General features: G+C 42.6%; 1 protein-coding gene across 12 annotated transcripts in view; it reads left to right on the top strand.

The window, feature by feature from the left end:
• LOC306927954 (UDP-N-acetylglucosamine--peptide N-acetylglucosaminyltransferase 110 kDa subunit) overlaps positions 1–21,632 on the top strand; it is a 22,299-nt gene extending 667 nt beyond the window's left edge. Inside the window, exons 2-23 of one of the 12 annotated variants that reach the window (XM_079507847.1) lie at positions 2,206–2,386; positions 3,082–3,325; positions 3,733–3,801; positions 7,364–7,480; positions 7,624–7,703; positions 9,296–9,491; positions 9,851–10,009; positions 10,138–10,238; positions 10,814–10,967; positions 11,194–11,295; positions 11,728–11,907; positions 12,556–12,714; positions 13,756–13,845; positions 14,151–14,276; positions 14,860–15,030; positions 15,383–15,499; positions 15,971–16,141; positions 17,051–17,098; positions 17,905–18,057; positions 18,473–18,725; positions 19,337–19,460; positions 20,160–21,632. In XM_079507847.1, coding sequence (XP_079363973.1) covers positions 2,206–2,386; positions 3,082–3,325; positions 3,733–3,801; positions 7,364–7,480; positions 7,624–7,703; positions 9,296–9,491; positions 9,851–10,009; positions 10,138–10,238; positions 10,814–10,967; positions 11,194–11,295; positions 11,728–11,907; positions 12,556–12,714; positions 13,756–13,845; positions 14,151–14,276; positions 14,860–15,030; positions 15,383–15,499; positions 15,971–16,141; positions 17,051–17,098; positions 17,905–18,057; positions 18,473–18,725; positions 19,337–19,460; positions 20,160–20,349 — 3,185 coding nt within the window. In that variant the 3' untranslated portion in view covers positions 20,350–21,632. Of the gene's footprint in view, positions 1–2,205; positions 2,387–3,081; positions 3,326–3,732; positions 3,802–3,834; positions 6,054–7,363; positions 7,481–7,623; positions 7,704–9,295; positions 9,492–9,850; positions 10,010–10,137; positions 10,239–10,813; positions 10,968–11,193; positions 11,296–11,727; positions 11,926–12,555; positions 12,715–13,755; positions 13,846–14,150; positions 14,277–14,859; positions 15,031–15,382; positions 15,500–15,970; positions 16,142–17,050; positions 17,099–17,904; positions 18,058–18,472; positions 18,726–19,336; positions 19,461–20,159 lie in introns of those variants that run through there. The other 11 variants (XM_079507849.1, XM_079507853.1, XM_079507846.1 and 8 more) reach the window with 11 other exon arrangements.
• The last annotated feature ends 834 nt before the right edge of the window (positions 21,633–22,466 follow it).

Below are 22,466 nucleotides of genomic sequence, written 5' to 3'. Positions count from 1 at the left end.
AGCGTGCACGTGAAATGAATAGCAGCTTTTCAATATGGCTGCTGAGTGTAACATTACCAGCAATTTGATATACCTGAAGCTTTAGAGTAGACTAAATTTGATACATACATACATCAATTATCATCCACATGTAGCTTAAAAATGCATTATTATTATTATTGTTGTTGTGTTTAGCCTGGTGTTTGATTTTTTTCTGGCAAAAATGTATGCAAGTATAATGCTAGCCCCTCTCGGGTCCCCCGGTTGAGCTCTTTTAACCGGGGGTCCCGAGAGGGGCTAGTATAATGCATACAATATTTTACCTAGTCCCTTTCGGGGCCCTTGTTTACCTTTTCTGTATTTGGGAAGGCGGTCCCAAATACAGAAAAGGTAAACAACTAAAACAAGGGTCCCGAAAGGGGCTATATTTATCCGAGGTTAACACAGAGTGTAATATTCTCATTTTCGATGTTGGTTGGAATTATTGTTGGTTGGAAATGTTCATTGAAGGACAGACACTGATGTAAACGTGAATTAATTTGTTTGTGTGGGTGGGTTGTGTTAATCAAAATGTACAACTGCGGTGGCGTTATAGTCACAGTTTGTTTTCCAATAGCACGATGCATTCATATATGTTATTAATTTACTTTTGCCTTTTTAGACAACATCTAGCCAAAGATTGTTGTAATTAATCTCACATGTAGTAGTTATGGGCCAGCCAGTCTTAACAAACGTTGGGCCAGGGCTGTTGATGCATGGGATCCCGCCTCATTTAGTTACCAACTCAATCTTTTGTTGACATTCATTTTGCATGGTCTGTCTTCCATGTCTGTGGCACCATTGTACAACAGCCATTCAATACTAAACATAACCATTCAAACCACCATTTTTGCCTGAGGCTGAGATCATGTTGCACCCAGTTATTATTTCCCTTTTAATTACACATATAATAACATATGTCATTGTTTTTGCTGTCCTGTACTTTGATGGGGAACTAGATATCACTTTTATGTGTCAAAGCTACATTTCTTAAAGCAAAAATCCACCTTGAAACAATAGTTGGGGATGGTTTGTAATAGAACACATGAATCCATCTCACAAGTTTTAGGAGTCGATATATTAAAGCTAAGGCTGTAGTTCTTGATATCACCAATCAACATTTGAGCCACTGAATAGCTGCTGACCTTGTTTACTTCATGACCCAACCAAAACAGTTTGTGCTGCTGTTTTTAGCCAACACATCTATAAAGAGAATATGTTTTCGCCCCGGTTCCTTTGTTTTCTTTCTCTAGCGCCTATTTCCCACACGGCCCACAGGGCGCCAAAATGGAAAATTACCAGTTGATTACTGGCTTGGCTTCATTATGCCAGCTCTAAGCCAAGCTCCATTCCCATTTGTTCCCACTCGTTTTGAGAGGGTTCTTTATGGTAATAGACAATTCCAGGCTGAATGTTACAGAAACTAATGTGAATCTTTTTAGGTGGATTTTTTTCCTTTAAGTAAATGTTAACTTTGGTTGGTAGTGTTGATCAAAGTTGCATGTGTTCAAATGGGTCTCACTCTTTCGCAGAGCTTTCGCCTAGTTGGGCGTGGTTTTGAGGTTATTCTGTGAGGTTAAGGTTAGGCATAGTGTTTGTGAGGTTAGGGTTAAGGTTATGTTTAGGTTAGGTTTCGGCATATAACCATGCCCATCGGGTAGAACGCTCTGCGAAAAAGGCAGTCCCGTGTTCAAATAGGTAGCTTTCAAAATAAAGGAAACAAATAAGTAGTACATTCATTTCATAAACATTTAACTTCTCAGGCTTTATTCATTGCACTGTTGCAACTGAGAAAAAAAAGACGTCTTTCTGTTTTAAACTACACTGTTGTAACTGAGACCATTGAGCAGTATGTTACAAAATACTCAATATGTTTGGCAAGAGTATTGGTTGACTTCTCAAAATTTCATTTGAGTCACTCTAGCAGAATATCTGACACGTGTGTAATCGTTGTCAAATTTCCAAGCTGTGAAGAATAGTTTTAGAGTAATTTAATGTTTCCTTTATTTTGAATTTTGCATCCACATGGTTATCTCTTTAAGTATAACCTGCATAGCCTTGTTGCTTGCATTTCTCCTGGATTATTCCATTATTTCTCACACGCCCTTTTTATTTTGTCTGCCTCCTTTTCCTCCATCATCCCTAACGTGTTGTTTCCCACCTCCTTGGGCCGTGTTGGTGCTCCAGAACCGACAAAACGTATGCTTTCCTTCCAAGGGTTGGCTGAGCTGGCGCACCGCGAGTATCAGTCTGGCGACTTTGAGGCGGCAGAGCGCCACTGCATGCAGCTCTGGAGGCAGGAGCCGGACAACACCGGCGTCCTGCTGCTCCTGTCCTCCATCCACTTCCAGTGCCGTAGACTCGACAGGTGAGGTGGGGTGAGGGAGACACAGGCTCAAAGCACACCACTTTCCTCATGAGAGGTGGCGGCGCAGGGAGGCACTGGGCCAGCTGTAGCTGTGGTGGTTGGGGGCTACCAGGGCAGGGCATTCTGTTTTTGTCTCCTCTGAATAATTTCTCTCCTATAAAAATCTTAACCTGGCTGTTACTTTAAACTGTGCTTACTTTATTTCTTTTCAGGTGTTCAGTGGTGAAGGTTGTTTAATCTGTTAACATTATATCCTGCTTTCTGTACCTGGCAATAATTAGTAGATTTCAGGGGTATAGATCAAGGAAAATAGAGCTTCTACTATCGATTCTTTTCTCAGCGATTATTCTGTTGATTATTGTCGTTATTTTATACTTTGTCGCACAACAGTGTTATGTGAAAATGGCAGCTCTACAAGCTGTAGATCTTGTAGATCTGCTATTAAAAAAAGCAAAAAAAAAAAAAAAGATTGTTAATTAGTATGACCAATTTTGTTAAAACAAAAAAGATTAAATGGATTAATTCAATTTAACTGTTGTACCCCTAGGAAAAAAAATGACTTTAATCAATACTGTTAAGCTACAGTTTGTAATCGGTGCGGAGTGGACTCATTGCTGGAGTTGATCTGTTCAGCTTCGCTGGCCTCTGCTCTCCAATCAGCCTCGTGACCGTTCCTATCCATCCTGACCCTACAGGTCTGCTCACTTCAGTACCCTGGCCATCAAACAGAATCCCATGTTGGCCGAGGCCTACTCCAACCTGGGCAACGTGTACAAGGAGCGTGGCCAGCTACAGGAGGCCATCGAACACTACCGCCACGCCCTGAGACTGAAGCCGGACTTCATAGACGGATATATCAACTTGGCTGCCGCTCTGGTAGCAGCGGGGGACATGGAGGGAGCGGTGCAGGCCTACGTCTCTGCCTTACAATATAACCCCGTAAGTGACTGCCATGTGTAGTAGGCCTAAGTAGTCTCGCGTAGCCAGACAACTATTCCACAATCTTCGAATGCTATATAGTCTGGAACTACACCTCTCGAAATCCGAGTAAGGAAACTGCCATTTCCGTTAACGAACATACAGTTTAAAAGATTTTTACATTTTTTTTTAGCAAGCTATATGTGATTTCGATGATTTCGATTTATATTAGGATAAATTTGCGGGACTGTAAAGACGAAACGGAAGTGGGAAGGAGGCTTCACTTCATCGCGTACTCATTATCAGAGCTTCCGTTCTCCAGACTGTATGCATGAAAACAGTCTGGCCATGCAAGACTAAGAACATCAAGTGGTGTTTGATATGCAGTGGGTTAATGTAACTAAGATCTATTTTCTTTCCCTTTCAAGGAACTTTATTGTGTTCGTAGTGACTTGGGCAACTTGCTTAAAGCCCTTGGACGTTTGGAGGAGGCCAAGGTATGTCCCAGCCGATTGTCTGAAAACACTGTTGTTTCGTTTTTATTTTGATCATTATTGCAGACTTTTATTTTATTTAGACTTTTTTTCAGTAGCTCCCATTTGAACACCAAGGCCAAACATCTTTTTAGCCTTTTGACCTCTGAACTCTACTCCTCCCTCGTACTTCCATGGAACCCTTCCCTGTACATCCCATCTCATCCTGGCTGTTGTCAGACTTTAGATGCAGCTGCAAAGTCTATAACAATAACTTTACAAACACATTGGAAAACACTGGACTATCTGATGTCCCACACAAGGCCAATTCCTTAATTTTTTTAATCTATTCACCCAGTAACCCAATCTTCCTATTTTTGTTTGACTTTTCAGTTAGTCAAACTTTTCTATATGAATATATATTTTTTCTAGTTAGAAGGGACATAATGGCCACCCTTACAACCTCTTACCACCGACTCTCAGTCCTGGTGTCCTCTGCTCCACCCTGACCGCTGATCTGTGACCTTCCCCTCCCTTTTCAGGAAGAAAGGCTGGAGCTCTCAGTTTTATATTGATCTTTAGATCAGGGGTTTTGAAAGTATCATACAGCGGCCTCCCTTGAGACAAGGCTCAGACAACGGCCCCTAACACGCACACACGCCAACCTTTCCTATGACATTACTGCTATCTTTGCTAGCACGATCGAATAATTACAAAGCATTGCAACGTCTGTTGCATGAAGCGGCAACTTGTGTCGTCCATCCCTGTCACTCAATTGTTCTCTTTCACCTTGTCACCAGGTAGGCGCACTTCGCACTTTGAAAACCCCTGATGTAGATAATTGTCTTTACGTTAAATGCATGCATTCTGATGATGCTGATATTTGGAGGGAAAATGCTGGTTCGGTCTTTGAGGAATAAATGGACTGATGAGAAGCTAGTTCACGTTTGCATAAGATAAGATGGTCTCTAACCAAACCACTGTACTCCAAATATTGCAAAAAAGAACACCACAAGCTGCACAATTGCTTATTCTTTATATATTTCCTCGTGCGCTTCCCCTCCCCACTTGTTAGTTTTAAACCATATGTAAACATTAAGTTACAGGGGCTCCGTACTTGGGTTGGGTGAGAACTTGGAGATGTGGTTACAGGCCATCTTATTTGGTGCCAGAGTGGGGGGTAAAGGAGTGGGGAGGGGCACCTGTGCAACAGTGCTCTGTCGCTCCACCCCCCCGCGCGCTCGCTGAGGACCGGCAGAATGCGCGCGCAAAGAGCTGTCTTCCTGACCCCTCAGCTTGGCCCCGTCGTGGCTCATGATGGCCCGATGGTGCTCTTTCTTAAAACAAACCCTCCCCTCTTATATATGTATCAGTGCTTCTCAGTAGGCCCAGTGGGTCAATCTTGGATGTTCTAGTCTAGCTTTTATAAAGCTCTAGGAGCCTGTGTGGTCGTCCAAGCTGTGCCAGGCAGACAGCTCATTCTTTGCATTCTGCCGTCCGCGTCAGATGCTGGGTTAGAGAGACAGAAACAAAGCACGCGCAGCAAACGCCAATGACCTCTTTATTTCAGAGCTGTGGAGGCTTCTAGATACAAATAATCAAACCACAGTCTTTTTCTCCCTTACCTCATTGGCCAGGATTCAAGAAAGCAGCACAGGATAAAGAAATTCCAAGTATAAAATCTTTTTGTGCACAAAAAGAAAAAGAAAAAAAGGAGAAATGTAATGAGTATTACCTCTTCCCTTTACCTTCAAATATGCAGTGATATTATTTCCCAAAGAAATGTCATCAGTTCATTTGGGGAAGATCAAGCCAGTAACCTCTCTCCTTTTTTAATTATTTTGATAACAAATTGGAGAACTAAGTTACTGCAGTGATTCAATAGAACGCACAAAAAGCCTTTCTTCCCTCCCCAATTTCCCCGATAAGCATTATTCTTATTTATTTTCTTTTGAGAAACATTCATTGCATGAATGCAAAATAAGAACAATTTTTTTTAAAGTTATGGTATCAGAACCACTTTTTAAATTTATTTATTTCCATATGAGAAACAAAGAAAACTATGTATTTGTTTTGCAAAACATACTAACGATCTTGTATTCTTATTTTGTCTCTTTTGGTTTTTTCCACGACTGATATTGTTATTTAGAAGGTTTCAGGTGGGTGACACTATTCCTGCGTAGGTGCCTGGCGGAAAGGAACACTAGGGCAGCATCAGTCCTCTCCTCCCCTCTTCCAGCCAGCTGTGACCGCCACTCTGACAGTCCCAAAATATGGTAACGGGTTTGTAACTGCCAGAAAAAGAAAAAACCACCTCACTCCATGCTTGAGATCCTCTGTCTTGTGGCTTCCTTTAGAAGAGCAAAAACAAGATAAAAAAAAAAAAGTAACAAAAAACGGGAAGTACAGTAAGCTTTCCTTTAAACATGTTATACTAAACAGCAGTGCCCACATCTGTAATCAAGTAAAAGTCAACTTGGGTTTGGAAGCAATAAACACGTGAAAGAAAAGAAAGTAAGAACCCCCTAACTCTTACATGTTGGTTTTTATTGTTCCTGTTTTGTTTTGTTTTTCCTTCTTTATTTGTTGCAGCTGATGTTGCGATATCGCGCTGTGAGTCTGCAGTTGCGCAGGGGCAGCGCAGCGAAATGCCTTCCAAGCACCCAAAAGACGGCAAGCGCAAGCGACCCCCAGCCCCCCCCCCCCCATCCCTATTGGCCTGTCGGTTGCAGACCTCTCCCCTCCCTCTGCTAGACTCGCACCCAAAGAACCAGAACCCAAAATCAATGCTTTTCCAAATGACCTGACAACATACAATTGGATCTTCACTGCAAGGTGTTATCATTCCAGTTTTCACATATCACCCCCAATATCCTGTCCTCAGTGACAGTGGGTTCTGAGAGCGTGCCAGTCTGGCGTAGAAGGGTTTCTGTCAGGGGTTCCGGGGTCTGCAGCTGTATCACCTGGCCAGTCAGCGCGCGCAGCGGCGATACCATGGCCACTGCAAGCAGCAGTGGTCGCGCAAGCGGCGATATGCGGTGCGTTAAGGTGGTGCTTGTAGACGCACACCTGCACGCCCCCGTGGCTTTGTGCGCATGCATTACAGGGACCTTCACCTGCACGCAGAGTCCACCATTCAAGGTTGTGCGAAAAGCTAACCGAGGGAGAAAATACAATCTTTTTGGGCATCACAGACATCCACGTGTAACGTGCTTATTGGTGGGAGCAGTACAGCTAGTGTGGGGGTACCTCACGCTCTGAGGCCATAACTGGAGAATGGTGGCCTGTGTGTGTGTGTCGGTTGGATCTGCGCAGCGTAGGGAAAAGCAAAGCAGCTTAGCGCTGCAGAGTTGAGCGCACGCGAGCCCATACTGCAGACTCACTTTTTGCTGTGATGGAAGACGGTCACTAATTCGGTTTCCTCTGCCCTTTTTTCTTTTCTTCCTTTTTATTCTCAATCTTCTATTTATTTTTCAATCCCTTGTCCTCCCTTCTATACACTATACCTCTCCTTCTACCTATTCCCTCCTGTGCGTTTTGTTTTGTTTTTCTTTTCTTTATTTTTATTTTCATTAACCCATTCAAGGCGTGTTACCTGAAAGCCATTGAGACTCAGCCCAACTTTGCCGTGGCTTGGAGTAACCTGGGCTGTGTGTTCAATGCCCAGGGAGAGATATGGCTGGCCATACACCACTTTGAAAAGGTCAGTTGACTTGACATATAATTATTCACGTACACATGTGAACCGCGTCTCTATTTTGGTCATGTTCATTGATTTGAATAAGCTGTGAATAAGTTTACAATGTATTATACTGTAAATATAGAAACTGTTCTTTTTATTCATAGGCAGTAACGCTGGATCCTAACTTCCTTGATGCCTACATCAATTTGGGCAATGTACTGAAAGAAGCCCGCATCTTTGACAGGTGAGTGTGTTGTGTTTTATCTGAGACCTCAGACCGATTATACAAATGTCTTCTAAATCCTATAACCGTTTTCTGGGAAACAAAAGGAAATGTTTCTATGTGAGTGGTGCTCAAACCTTTTCATGTCAAGGACCCCCATTTGACCACTGACCAGCATCTCAAAATATTTTGTTTTTGAGTTCAAAATGTTATGTTAAAAATATATATTCTAATATTTGTACCCATTTGCACGATTTTTCTAAAATAACAGATCTACAAGCATGAGCTTGTATAGCTGTTATGTTTTAATAGCAGATGTATAAGGAACAAACACCCGCACACTGTCTTCAAATGCAGTGACCAACTTTTATTTAGGGAAACAGCAACGTTTCTTCTCTATATCTTTATCTTTAAAGATAGCCTGATGAAGGCCGCATAGGCCGAAACCTTGCTGTTTCCCTAAATAAAAGTTGGTCACTGCATTTGAAGACTGCGGGTGTTTGTTCCTTTTTCATTTTTGGTCACCGTGCCCTCTCCTACGCACCTGTCGCCTGTAGGTGTGCAAAAGCCTTGCTTTTTAATAGCAGATGTATAAAATGTCAGTGAAACACGCCCTTGTTTAATGAAGTCTTTTTGTGTCTTAGAACATTGTTTAATAATGCTGCCAAACGTGTTCTCAGAACGTGTTCTCCGTTCATATTATTGCTAAAGATCATTATGTTCTATCTATATCATTGTTCAGTCCCTGCAACTCCCACGTACAAAGTTACTGTCACCTGACATGTCCTGAACAATGAAACTGAAAGCTTAAGCCTTCAGCGTGGTTCTAAAGAAATTGTGACTCATTGTTTGACCACAAAGGACAGACGATGTTTGTGTCCATTGGGGTGAGAAGCTGTCCATCATCGAGAGGGGTGTGTTAGAGATCTGTTGGTGGCTGTCTGGTGGTCCACATCAAGCACGCGAGAGGCATATACCTTGGTGGTGGTGGGCTAGTAGTCAGACCCTCCAGGATTTAGCAACTGCTAAATTTAACAGATTCGAGCAACCCTGGCTATTTCTGCATACAATGGTGACATCTCAAGAGTGCTGTGTGTGTGTATGGGAGAGAGAGGGGCTGAAGTATTTATTTATTTATATTTTTCCTGTTCATTTAAAGGGAGTTTCTCCCCGAGGCTTCACAGTGATCGGTTGAGCAGTCAATATGATGACAGTAGTAATTGTGTGAAAAATGAACAGAATATTATTTTCATACCACTTCAGTGCACATTTCCACACTTGACCAGTTGCAATGGAAAATGGGCATGAGTGTCAAGATTGTCTATTTTGGAAAGTTTCAAACGTTGGACATGAACTCCTTTTGATTTGACCTTTTCTTTCTTTTAAGCTGTCCCACATTCTGTCCAGCTGTTGTATAGAGCCATGCAAGTCTTTACACTGCTTACCAAATTTCCAATTGGCTCAATTATCTTCTTTTTTTTTAATAAAATACTTTTGTTCACTTATCACATTTTGGGTCACTGATGTTGTTTCACAGTTTTTTCTCCACTGATTCCCCTCTCTCTCTCTCTCTCTCTCTCTCTCTCTCTCTCTCTCTCTCTCATGGTCTCCAGGGCTGTAGCTGGCTATCTGCGAGCCCTCAGCCTGAGCCCCAACCATGCTGTTGTGCATGGCAACCTGGCCTGTGTGTACTACGAGCAGGGTCTCATCGACCTGGCCATCGACACGTACCGCCGCGCTATCGAGCTGCAGCCACACTTCCCTGACGCCTACTGCAACCTGGCCAACGCCCTCAAGGAGAAGGGAAACGTAAGCCACTCAAAACGTTTCACAGGCGCTGGCCGCCGTCTCCATAGCCGTACATTTAAATATTTCCAGCCGGCTCTTTTTTTAGCACCTGACTAATCCTCTACTTGCAGGGGTTTTCAACCCTTTTCACATTAGTTATTCTGCGTTTTTGCCACGGACCACCATTGATTTAGCCTCTGAGACTAATATTTTGTTGTCATTGGACACAATTTTGTCAATTCCATGCTGTATTGATGTGGTTCCATAGGAGAGATAACAGGCAAACATTGATCAAAATAATTATTCTACATTTTCAGTCAGTGTACCCTGTTTGTGTGCTTATTACGCCTAATGCATTGACAGGATTTCACCTTATGCAGATCACACATATTTCACAGGTGTCTGAGGCGGAAGAGTGTTACAACACGGCCCTGCGTCTGTGTCCAACCCACGCCGATTCCCTCAACAACCTGGCCAACATCAAGAGAGAGCAGGGCAACATTGAGCAGGCCGTCGAGCTTTACAGGAAAGCTCTGGAGGTGAGCACATTGTTTACTTTTTGATCATCCATTTTCAGTAGCTTCGCTGCCCTTTCATAGTGCGCATGCCATAACTTGGCACTTCATGACGTTGTTGACTGGCTGGTGGATTCTTCTCTTTTCATTAGGTTTTCCCTGAGTTTGCTGCAGCTCACTCTAACCTTGCCAGTGTCCTGCAACAACAAGGGAAACTCCAGGAGGCGCTCATGCACTACAAGGAGGCTATCAGGTTGGTAATGATAACGACATGGAAGTAACAAATGGATACTTTTCCGTTTGGGATGCACCAATGTATCGGCCACATATCGGTATCGGCCGATATTTGCCGTTATTGGTCAATATCTGTAACGGCAAATAACCAATATTTATCTGTTGTTGATAAGCATATATTTTGCGTCGGCTACAGTATGTTGGTGTGTTGGTTATCTGCAGCCTACCAAGCTGTAGATTCTGAACATTTATTTCTGGTATTGAAGACGTATTTGTTTCCCTGGCACAACATTTCCCCTTAAAAACAACAAACAAAAACTAAATGAACATATCGGTATCAGTATCTGCTATCGTCTAAATTGTTATTTTAAACATCGGTATCGGCCAATAATTTCCATATCGGTGCATCCCTATTTTCCGTACATGGTTGCTTGTGATTTAGCAACAACATTTACCCACAACTGTAACCAAAACTGTCGTTACTAACCAAAACCCATGAGTGGCGGTGGGTTATATATTCTATGCATTCTGACACGGAATAATTGTACCGCTTTACAGATAGTTGTAATGATGTTCCCTCCCCTGTGCTTTCAGAATCAGCCCCACATTTGCCGACGCCTACTCCAACATGGGCAACACTCTGAAAGAGATGCAGGACGTGCAGGGAGCCCTGCAGTGCTACACCCGTGCCATCCAGATCAACCCTGCCTTCGCTGACGCTCACAGCAACCTGGCCTCCATCCACAAGGTAGTCAATGACCCTTTTTATGAATTCATACATTTGTCTTGAAAGGTAGTCAATGACCCTTTTTATGAATTCATACATTTGTCTTGAAAGGTAGTCAATGACCCTTTTTATACATTCATACATTTGTCTTGAAAGGTAGTCAATGACCCTTTTTTATACATTCGTCTTGTCTTTATGCTTTTACATTTGACCCTGATATTTTGCTGACGTTTTCGTCTTCCCTCAGGATTCTGGCAACATCCCAGAAGCCATTGCCTCGTACCGCACAGCTCTGAAACTAAAGCCTGACTTCCCTGATGCTTACTGCAACTTGGCACACTGCCTGCAGGTAGCCCTATTAAAACCTTCTGCTCTGCCTCTTGTACCTGACTATGAAATCCTGTATTGACTGAATAAGAAGCAAAACAATTAATTGACAGATAATGATTCACATAAAAGTTAAAGCACTGATTTACAAAACTGGTTTATTGATCATGTAAGATGAAAATGAATATTTGTCTTTCCTTGTTTTAAAATAAAATGTTATTGTTTTTGACTGCTGGGTAAAGAATAAAGATGCTATAGCAGGATTTCTGCTGGGTAAAGATGTGTTCAGAAAACTTGTGATTAGCATGTACCATCATTTTGTGTTTTATTGCCATAGTTTATTTAATGGTCTATATTATTTGCACCGAATAATACAAAGAACAGCCCCAAAATGTATGTGATTTATGATAATCAAGTCGCATCCTTAGACCGATGAATATTCCTCTCCTTCCAGATCGTTTGCGATTGGACGGATTATGACGAGAGGATGAAGAAGCTGGTCAGCATCGTTGCGGACCAGCTGGATAAGAACCGTCTCCCCTCGGTGCACCCCCACCACAGCATGCTCTACCCCCTCTCTCACGGCTTCCGCAAGGCCATCGCAGAGCGCCACGGAAACCTTTGTCTGGACAAGGTACACGCACTGATCAAAGCAAGTAAACCATTCCATTTACATTTTATGGCCGACCGAGGTTGCTGGTGATGGCTGGGTCTGACCTGCTGGGGGTGGGAACGTGCTTTGGTAAGGGAGGATTTAATCTGACGTGATACTGGTCTGGATCTGGACTGAGCAGTTCTGTCTCTGTATAGTTTTGATTTGAGAGGAAATAATGGGTGATGGAGGGGGGTGCAATGTATGGTCTAAGGTTGAGCATGTATTACTTCTAATTTAGATTTATTTTGTGAAATGTGAAGAAAGAAATTATCACAGCATGCACATGATATTTGGCACTGATCGGTCGAGTGGTTTGCGAGAGTATCACCAGATAGACAGACACAGACCCTTTTCTTGGTTGCTCGCTTTCTAGGAGCCACACCGTCAAATTGCTACGTTGTGGCTCCTAGGAGGGCAAGCCGTCTCGAAGAAGGTCTGTCTGTGCAGCTAATCTCTAAAACCACTGGACTGATGATCAGTACCATGTTATTTGCCATTATCCCCATGATGTCGGAGATCCAGGGAAGCCACGCTGTCATTGTTTTCAGACCCTGCCAGGCCAGTTCAGTCATTTCAATAGTGAGTAAGCATCCTAACTGTCTGTGCCTTGGTGTTTCCGTTGAGCAGATCAACGCTCTGCATAAGCCTGCCTTTGAGCATCCCAAGGACCTGAAGGCCAGTAATGGACGTCTGCGCATCGGCTACGTCAGCTCCGACTTCGGCAACCACCCCACCTCTCACCTGATGCAGTCAATTCCTGGCATGCACAACTCTGAGAAGTTTGAGGTGTGTGTGTGCGCGTGTGCACGCTCTGTGCTTGTGTTCCCTGACACAGCTATATGTCACCTTTCTACTGTTAGTTGGCATAAAATATAGCCTGGAAATATTTACAGTTAATGTTAAATGTGTGACATAAGTGTACCATACTGTATGCCTCCTTTTAAAAACTACTCCTCGGTTATGTTTAAATGCAACTTCATCCCCTTCACCTCACTTTACTTACTTACAAAATGATCTTATGGTCATTATTCACAACATTTCCGGATACAGATAGTTCCAGGTTCTTTTATGTTGGCAAGTAGCAACCCAGAGATGTTATGCGATTGGTTTTAGTTGAACATGTGAATTCAAGCACCCTCTAGTCACTAGAGGGTGCTTGAATTCACGTGACTAGAGTCTAGTGGAAATAAATAAAACACAGACCCTTTTTAGTTCAAGCAAGAAATGTAACAAATGTGTAGTATGTCTCTTTTAGGGGACAGGAAGGAGGTCTGCACAGGCGCACACTGTTCTACAGCTCCCAGAATAGTTTATGTAACCCATTTTGACCTGAGATCAGATTCTAAAAATGTCTTTACATCCTGACAGTTTTCTGAAAAAGCTATGTTTCTATGTCAGTCGTTCTTCGATTTTTCAAAAATAGCAGACCTACAAGCTACGAGCTTGTAGATCTGCTATTTTTCAATAGCTAAAGCATAACATAATGCTAACACCAAAAGGGGATCCTGCCCAAAATGGGTTAAAATGAACAACGTTTTGACCCACAGCAGGTCTTCGTCAGGTATAATACGGTACCTGACGAAGACCTGTTGTGGGTCGAAACGTTGTTCATTTCAAATAAACTACTCTGGGAGCTGTAGAACAGTGTGCGGACCTCCTTCCTTTCAGCTGTATGTATCTTTTTGTTCAGCACCTGAATAATGTTTTAGAGATGTGCATGCTTCCCTCTGGACTCTATTTGTATGTTTCTGTCGCCTTGAAATGAAGGACAAAAAGAATCGTTTATACAAAGAAAGATTGTAACGTGCGTGTATTGTTTTCTCTCAGGTGTTCTGCTACGCCCTCAGCCCGGACGACAGCACCAACTTCCGTGTGAAAGTAGTGGCAGAGGCTCATCACTTCACAGACCTCTCCCAGGTCAGTGTTTAGACCTTTTTATGACTCGTTTCATTATTGATTTTTTTTGTTTTTGTTACTGTGTATGTGTATATGTATATGTATATTACCAGTGGATCCCAAATCTTTTAAGCTGTGACCCAAACTAGTGAAAATTGCTTGCTCACAACACAACACATCGCTTCGCGATGCATTGTAAACAAAAAATAAATGGACCCATAAAAATGTGTCTGGGACCCACACATTGGTCCCGACCCAGTGTGTGGGAAACAGTGTATTATACCATCTGTACTCACCTGTCACTCTCCGTCCTGTTCTCCGGTCAGATCCCGTGCAACGGCAAGGCAGCAGACCGTATCCACCAGGATGGTGTTCATATTCTGGTCAACATGAACGGCTACACCAAAGGAGCACGCAACGAGCTGTTTGCCCTGCGCCCCGCCCCCCTCCAGGTCAGCGAAATGTCTAACCTCGCGTCGCCAGGCTTTCCACCTCGGAGGAAAGCCTGGTCTGTGTTACTAAATTGCTGTGTGATCCGGTCGGGAGTGGATGATATTGTTAGATCATTGTTTTGTAGTCATCAGGCAAGAACCCTCAAACCAGAACTTCCTTTCCCTCAAACTGGAAGAATCATACCTTCCCAATATAAGGCTTGATGTGGCGTAGTTTTGCTGATTTCTAAAATATGAATGTGAGTGTACTTTTCAGAGACTAGTTAGCGTCTGTATGTATACCTTTGTTATCCCACGGGGAAATTCTATTGTCATCTCAGGTGTCGTGCTTTTATTGGGAAGGTATTATTCTTCGGGTTTGAGGGTTCCGGCCTGATCAGATGACAAAACAATGACTACAACATGACTTAACAATATTTTGATTAAACATAGAAACATAACATTTCTGCAAACTGTCGTTTGTAGAATCTGCCTCAGGGTTAACAGTTGAAAGTGAATTATCAGCGATGCACTTTTGCGTCGTCTATTTGTCAAAACGTAATGCAATGAGATGACGGGTGTTGTGTTTGTCCCTGTCCTTCAGTGCATGTGGCTGGGCTACCCCGGCACCAGTGGCGCTCCCTTCATGGATTACATCATCACTGACAAGGAGACGTCGCCCGCTGATGTGGCCGAGCAGTACTCGGAGAAGATGGCCTACATGCCCCACACCTTCTTCATCGGAGACCATGCCAACATGTTCCCTCACCTCAAGGTCAGGGACCTACTCCTCCTTGGTTTATACTCACGTCATGCAACACGTGTAATGTATTATTTAATTTTATTTATTGTACAGCACCTTGTAACATTTGTTTAGAAAAGCGCTTTATAAATACATTTTACCGTACCATCTACAAGCTCTCACCGGGTCGTGAGCTTTTAGGGCTGCCGCCTGTCGTACTGTCCCATGACAAAAGTGTAAGCCAGGGCAACTGCTCTCCTTTCTCAGTTCATCTGTCTTGTATCGAGTGCTCCATCTTTCTGACATGTGTCAAATGTTTCAGGCATGTTTGTGTTTCTAATTTGAATTAATCTGAATGATTTTTCTTTTTTTTGTGACCCAACAGAAAAAGGCAGTGATAGATTTCAAGTCTAACGGACACATCTTTGACAATCGCATCGTGCTCAACGGCATCGACCTGAAAGCCTTCCTGGACAGTCTGCCAGACGTGAAGGTTGTTAAGGTGAGTTTAGTTACACTGTCCTGAAGGGAATCGTCTCATAATGTTTGTTTTTGTTTCATAAACCATTTCCAAGCCTTTCTGAAGGAAAGGAAATGTGTGGATGTTAATCTGTGACGTTGGCTGTTGATGAAAGCAAACCGCTTTTGAAAAACAAAAGCAATGTTTATTTTTGTGCTTTCCAAAAAATTACAAAATAGCAGAAATAGTCACTTTGTGATGTGTTGTAAGCTTGTAGATCTGCTATTTCTGCTATATATTTTTTTAAATGTTTGAAAATGGATGGACATTTTTCAACATGGAAACGATTGATGATTATGCAAAAATAAATGCGACCATCTCAAAATAATTGCGATTGGACGATTATGCAATAATTGTGACGGGCCTACTCCTACCAATAAAGACATGGAGATGAGCTGAGTGTAAACAGTGCAGTGTTCCTTTAAGTTAAACCTCCCTGTGCTTTGTGTCCAGATGAAGATAGACAACAACCAGGACTCGACTGGGGACACCAACGGGCAGCTGTCCATGCCCGTCATCCCAATGAACACAGCGGCCGAGGCCATCATCAACATGATCAACCAGGGACAGATACAGGTCACCATCAATGGCTTCACTGTCAGCAACGGCTTGGCTACCACACAGGTATGCAGAAAACACACACACACCACACATTAATTTGTTCATTTTAAAGATATTTTTTTTGCGGCTTACGCCTTTTATTGGTTTTTGAAGGGACAGACAGTAGGCTGACAGGAAACGGGAGAGAGATGGGGGAAGACATGCAGTAAAGGCCTTGTCGGGCTCGGGAGTCGAACCCGCGGCACACTGCGACTGGATTACCAGTCGGGTGCCCAGACGGTTACGCCACCGCCTGGGCCTAATTTGTTCATTTAATCAGTGGTTTTCAACCCTTTTCATTTCAAGGTTCATTATTTATTCGGCATTTGAGCAGTCCACGGATCACCATTTGATGACGTTTAGCCTCTGAGACCCAAAACTAAAAGGTTTTGTTCTCGTTGGATAAGATTTGGCCCACAATTCCATGCTGTATTGATGTGGTACCATAGAAGAGATAACAGGCAAACCTTAAACCTCAAAATAACAATTATTCTACATTATCCAATTGTGTAGACTTCTTGTAAATTAAGTAATGCAGATGTTTAACAATAATTTTACTCTTGAGAGCTTAACATTCGGGTTAACAAACGGGTCCATTTGGTTTCATTTTAAGCTCTACAAGGGTCAATTTGGTTACCAACTCTCCATCATTTAGCTGGGGACCACCTGGAACCCCAGCTAGGACCACTGGTTGCAAGCCACTGCATTAAATCATTGTTCATATACATCCTCAACGTACCCCATCTCAATAGCATCCCTGAGGGCTTGTAGATCTGGTTATAGACTTTCTGAATATTTTTTTTAGAAATGCCCCATATGGGGATGCCAGAAGAGGCACTGTTGTCTTAGAACCTTTTAACATCATTGCTGTTAAAACATTTTGTAACTGTACAATGGCAAGAGCAGCCATTTATTCAAATAACATTTTTCCAGATATTCTCAAGAGAAGACATTGTAGTGTCTTTGAATGGGACCGTCCAGGTATTTGGGGGGACTACTGTTAACACAGAGCTGGTGAAGGGTGGGACCAATGGTGGCTTTAGATCGGTGTTGATTTTGTCAACTAAAAATGACGAAAGATGTTTGTCGACTACCTTTTTTCACTGACAAAAACTAAGCTATGATGACTAAGACTATATATATATATATATATATATATATATATATATATATATATATATATATACACACGCACACATTCACACTATTTCGTTAACTAAAAGACTAGTCATTATGTTTGGTTGCATTCTGAAAATAGCAGATCTACAAGCTACAACACGTTGTAATCTTGTAGATCGGCTATTTTCAGCATGCAACCAAAGGTAAAATCAAGGCGTCGTAATGGTTTTGTCAACAAAATCTACTGATATTTAGTCGACAAACTATACTAACACTAAAAACATTTCAGATGACTAAAACAAAACGAAATTTTATTCAAAAGACTATGACTAAAACTAAATCAAAGTTTGCTGTCAAAATCAACACTGCTTTAGATTGAACCTCACAAACACACTGACTGTCACCAATATGATTGATTGACACCCGTCTGTCACAGTTTTTAGGGGCCCAGCATGAGATGCAGGAAGCTTTGATCACAGTCTGTCCACAAATTCTAGTATTGTTCTTCCTCTTGTGACCACTAGGGCCCTGTCTGACTTGCAGTTTCTCACTCCCCTTTTATTTACCACTTTCCCTCAATATTCAGTCGTGTGGAGATTATAACAGCAGGAGGAGAATCTAAAGTGGGGATAATATAGCTTTCAACACTCCGGATCTCCTTTTTGTAGATCAACAACAAAGCGGCGACCGGAGAGGAGGTGCCTCGCACCATCGTGGTCACCACCCGCTCCCAGTACGGCCTCCCTGAGGACTCCATCGTCTACTGCAACTTCAACCAGCTCTACAAGATCGACCCCCCCACCCTGCAGATGTGGGCCAATGTAAGTTAGTCTACGTAGACGTAGATGGACTTATACGGCTTCATCTTGCAGCGTTCAGACTATGGGTTTTTATCTCCCATTGGCTTAGAGGCAGTCAATCATGAAAAGGTGTCCACTAGGTCCTCACTAGTCTCTACATCATTAATTCTGTATCAACATACAAAAACAAATGGTAAAACAATATATATATATATTGTGAATTGATTTATAATTGTCCAGGTCCACATCGCGATTAATCTATGAATCAATTTTTTCCCCCACCCCTAGTGTAAAGTGTGAAACCTATGAACAGGGCTTTTCAGATGATTCTAAGAGGCTGTGGATGTTTCTCACCACGGCAACTTCACTTCTTTAACTTGAAGCAGTTCTATTCTTTGGTTTAACTCTGTTCAACTGCCATCCTGTTCCTTCTTAGATCCTCAAGCGGGTTCCCAACAGCGTGCTGTGGCTGCTCCGTTTCCCCGCGGTGGGGGAACCCAACATCCAGCAGTATGCCCAGAACTTTGGCCTCCCCGGCTCTCGGATCATCTTCTCGCCCGTGGCACCGAAGGAGGAGCACGTGAGGAGAGGCCAGCTGGCAGACGTCTGCCTGGACACGCCTCTGTGCAACGGCCACACCACGGGCATGGACGTCCTCTGGGCAGGGACGCCCATGGTTACCATGCCAGGTACACAGCCTAGGATTGAGCCAACATAATGAACATATAGCTTAGAACCATGGCAGGTACACAGCCTAGGATAGAGCCAACATGTAGCTTAGCAGGGGAAAGCAAATTATTAAATCAATGAGAAACAATGGGACTAATGTTTGGGGCATGACTAAATGTCCACTTTTCTTTTCACGTTTCCTGCTCATTGGAAAACTAAATATATATATATTTTTTTCATGTAATTTGATACCCAACATAACAAATTTGATATAATTTGATAACATTCCATACTTTTTAGAAACTCAATGATGAAAATAGCAGCCGTGCGATGCAGTGTGAGCTTGGAGATGGCTATTTATTTATTTTTTTAAATGGGGCTTTAAGTGATTTTGTATTTCTGTAAGTTTGTTCCGTATAGATGGGACACCCAGTTTCTCTTTTGGGTCTCGGGCTAAAACGATTTGCAACCGCTGAATTGGATAATGGGGAATGTAATGATGACCCAAGTAGTGGAATGCAGCAAATGGCCAGAATAGATCATTGATATAATCAAATGGTTTGTTATTGTTTGTGTGCTGCTTGGTGTGATTTCCATTCCAACTGTTTTCGTAATGTGTTTGTTTTAAAAGGTGAGACCCTGGCCTCCCGCGTGGCAGCCTCGCAGCTCACCTGTCTGGGCTGTCCAGAGCTCATCGCTCACAGTCGTCAGGAGTACGAGGACGTGGCCGTCAAACTAGGCTCTGAAATGGAATAGTACGTAGAACCTTTTCATCTTGATTTTAGATTTGTCTGTCTGTCTCTGTGTGTGTGCGCCAATTTTGAATCTAAATATCATTGTTGTGATGTGAGGAGATCATGTATATACTATGGGGGAAAGTATTTATTACAAATGTGTATGCTTTTGACATCGAACACAGGCATTTGGGCATTTTGTTGAGAAATACAGACAAGCATAAGATTTTTCTCCACATATATCTCATATCAGAACAATGGGATTTAGATTAAAATAACACACTCTAAACACCAGGCTTCTCTCTCAACTACCAATCTTTTCATAATCAATTAACCTGTTGATTAGTTAATCTGTGGGATTTAGACCATATAAACGTTTGTAAAAGAAGATAACTGAATACAAAATAGTAAATACTCATAACAAACAAAAGTAATTATCATTTAACCCATTTTGGGCGGGAACCCTTTTTGGTGTTTTAAACATTATGTTATAATTTAGCTATTGAAAAATAGCAGATCTACAAGCTCATAGCGCGCCACCGAGTGGCGCGCTACGAGCTTGTAGGTCTGCTATTTTTGAAAAATCGTAAAATTGTGGCGCAAATCTTTGAATATATATTCTTTCAGAGTGAATATTTTTAACCCAGGTCTAAATGGGTTAATCAAAAGTAAGCCTTTTAAACTTACCACCTGTTTCCCCCCCCCACTGTGTGTGTGCAGCCTGAAAATGGTGCGGTCCCGCGTGTGGAAGCAGCGCATCTGCAGCCCTCTGTTCAACACCAAGCTGTACTCCATGGAGCTGGAGAAGCTCTACCTGCAGATGTGGGAGCACCACGCCAACGGATGCAAACCAGAGCACATGCTCGGACTCCACCACCCGGTGGAGGCCGGAGGAGACGGCAGCGCCTGAACACGCACTCTGTCCTCCATGCCATTCCACTCACCCCCAAGCGAGACCCCCCTCCTCCACCCTTCTAGTCCATCCCACCCTCCTTTATTCTCATAGTGGTTCTCAAAATTGTTTTAAATTCAATGTCCCTCCCCTCCCCCCCAAATAACTCTGAGAGCGTTCAAATGAAACCAAATGGACCCTTGCGGGTTCAATTTGTACGCTCTCAGAGTTACAGACCTGCTATGGTCCATTTTGGAAACCACCTCAAGGAACCCCAAGGGTCCCATGACCTCCATCTTTGAGAACCACTGCTTATATCCATCTGTACTTGATCACCCCCCGCTCTTTCCCCTGTAAATAGGACTCTGATTGGATAACGAGCCTGCAGGTGTTTCACTCCCATAATTTCTCCTCCAGTTGATCATGGTGTCACGTGTGTGTGTGTGTGTTTTCTCTAAGCCAGATGATGAGAGTAACCTGAGGCTTTCAGGCGCTTCCATCTGAGACAATTTTTTCCTCCTAAACCACACTTGTACAGAGTGTGACAGGGAAAAAGAATGCACCCCCATCCTACCACCACTACCCCCCCCCCCCCCCCTGCCCTCTAACCCACCCACCCACCCAAATCCAGTGCTTGAAAACTATTGGTGGATTTATTTTTTTGCCCCCCTGTTTTCTCTGTGCGTATGGGACTCCTTGCTGGATCTTTGGAGAGAATGTCCTTCCTCCATCTTGTCGCTGGTCTGCTTGCTTATAATTGGATTGACTCGTCGAGTGTTTTTTTGTTTTCCCCAAAAGGGATAATGTTGCAACCTTTTGACTTAAAGTTGAATCTGCTTTTTTGTTATGCATTTGTTTAAAAAAAGAAAAACAACATACTTTTGTTTGCGGCTGCTCATTATTTTGTCTTACTTAAGGCTTAGTACTGGCAAATCTGACTACAGAGGGTTAGATGTGAACATTCATTTTGAGGAACAACCACCTTTTATTTCACCGTCACCAAATATGCCAACTTTTGGATTTTTTTTGTCATGTGTCAATGTAAGAATCCTGGATGGCTGTTGTCCTTCAAAGCACCCGAGGGGGTTTCTTGTCAGTAATCATTGAAATGGGCCTAACATATGTTTCACTAAGTTATCATGAACCCATATACATTTTATTTTTATCTCTCTAACCAACCTAGGTAAGTATTTTCTAAGCGTTTTTTTGGTTTTGTTTTGTATCCTCTTAACTGTATGCTGTCAATGATACTGCAAGACCCCTGACTAAATATGAATAAATAAATAAAAATGTATGGCATACATTGTGTCTTGCCTTTTGCATCAGGTAAAGTTCAAGCTAAGGCATGATTTGAATGGAATTTCCATTAGATCATGCTAGAGCAACGACTCCCAACCTGTTTGCCATGAGGATATGGCCCCCAAATAATTGAAAAAGCCAAGTATGCAATACAACAATGTAACCAAAAACTAAAAGTCATGTTTTGCTTTGCTTTAGTTTTTTCTTAAAAACGTGGAAGAATGTTTTCATTGTGATAATTAGTAACTTAAAAATACACTTTGATCTAAGCCAGAACATGATTGATTATTAAAATGAACATGCTTTGAAAATGTACACAAAGAAGAAAGAACCCATAGAACCTTATTCCCAAGTGTGTTGCTGTTGGAGGTCTCGCTCGCTCTCGGATAAGTACCGTGCTCCAGCAATGATGAAAGGTGCAACCATAACCGCATTAACCCTCGTAGGGAAAACACATTACTATATGCAAATGGTGTGCTGGTCTTGCACAGGCTGCTTACGAGCCTGCAGATCTGTTGTTTTTGTTGTACGACACTGACGGTGTCTTGGATCCATATCAACGGTAGAATAAATTCTTCCAAAGCATATCTGTGGTGGGTGTGTAAAAGTGTGGGTTAAATCGTCGCTTTGCGGCAGAGACCTTGTATCTCCATTGGTTAATATTATTTTCTTAAATGAATTCAGTCCTTTGTCATCATGCAACAATAGCAACACAGACCCTTCAAGAAGACCCAATCCAAGATCCATTGATTGATGCCCAGAAAGGATACCCAAAGTTGCCTTGAGATGGACTCCAACTGGGAAATGAAAGAGGGGCAGAGTCAAACAAAAAATGA

The sequence above is a fragment of the Electrona antarctica genome (assembly GCF_951216825.1).
Source record: "Electrona antarctica genome assembly, chromosome: 1".
NCBI lineage: Eukaryota > Metazoa > Chordata > Actinopteri > Myctophiformes > Myctophidae > Electrona > Electrona antarctica.
Note: the sequence above shows the minus strand (reverse complement) of the source record. Positions and strands in the feature narration are given on the sequence as shown.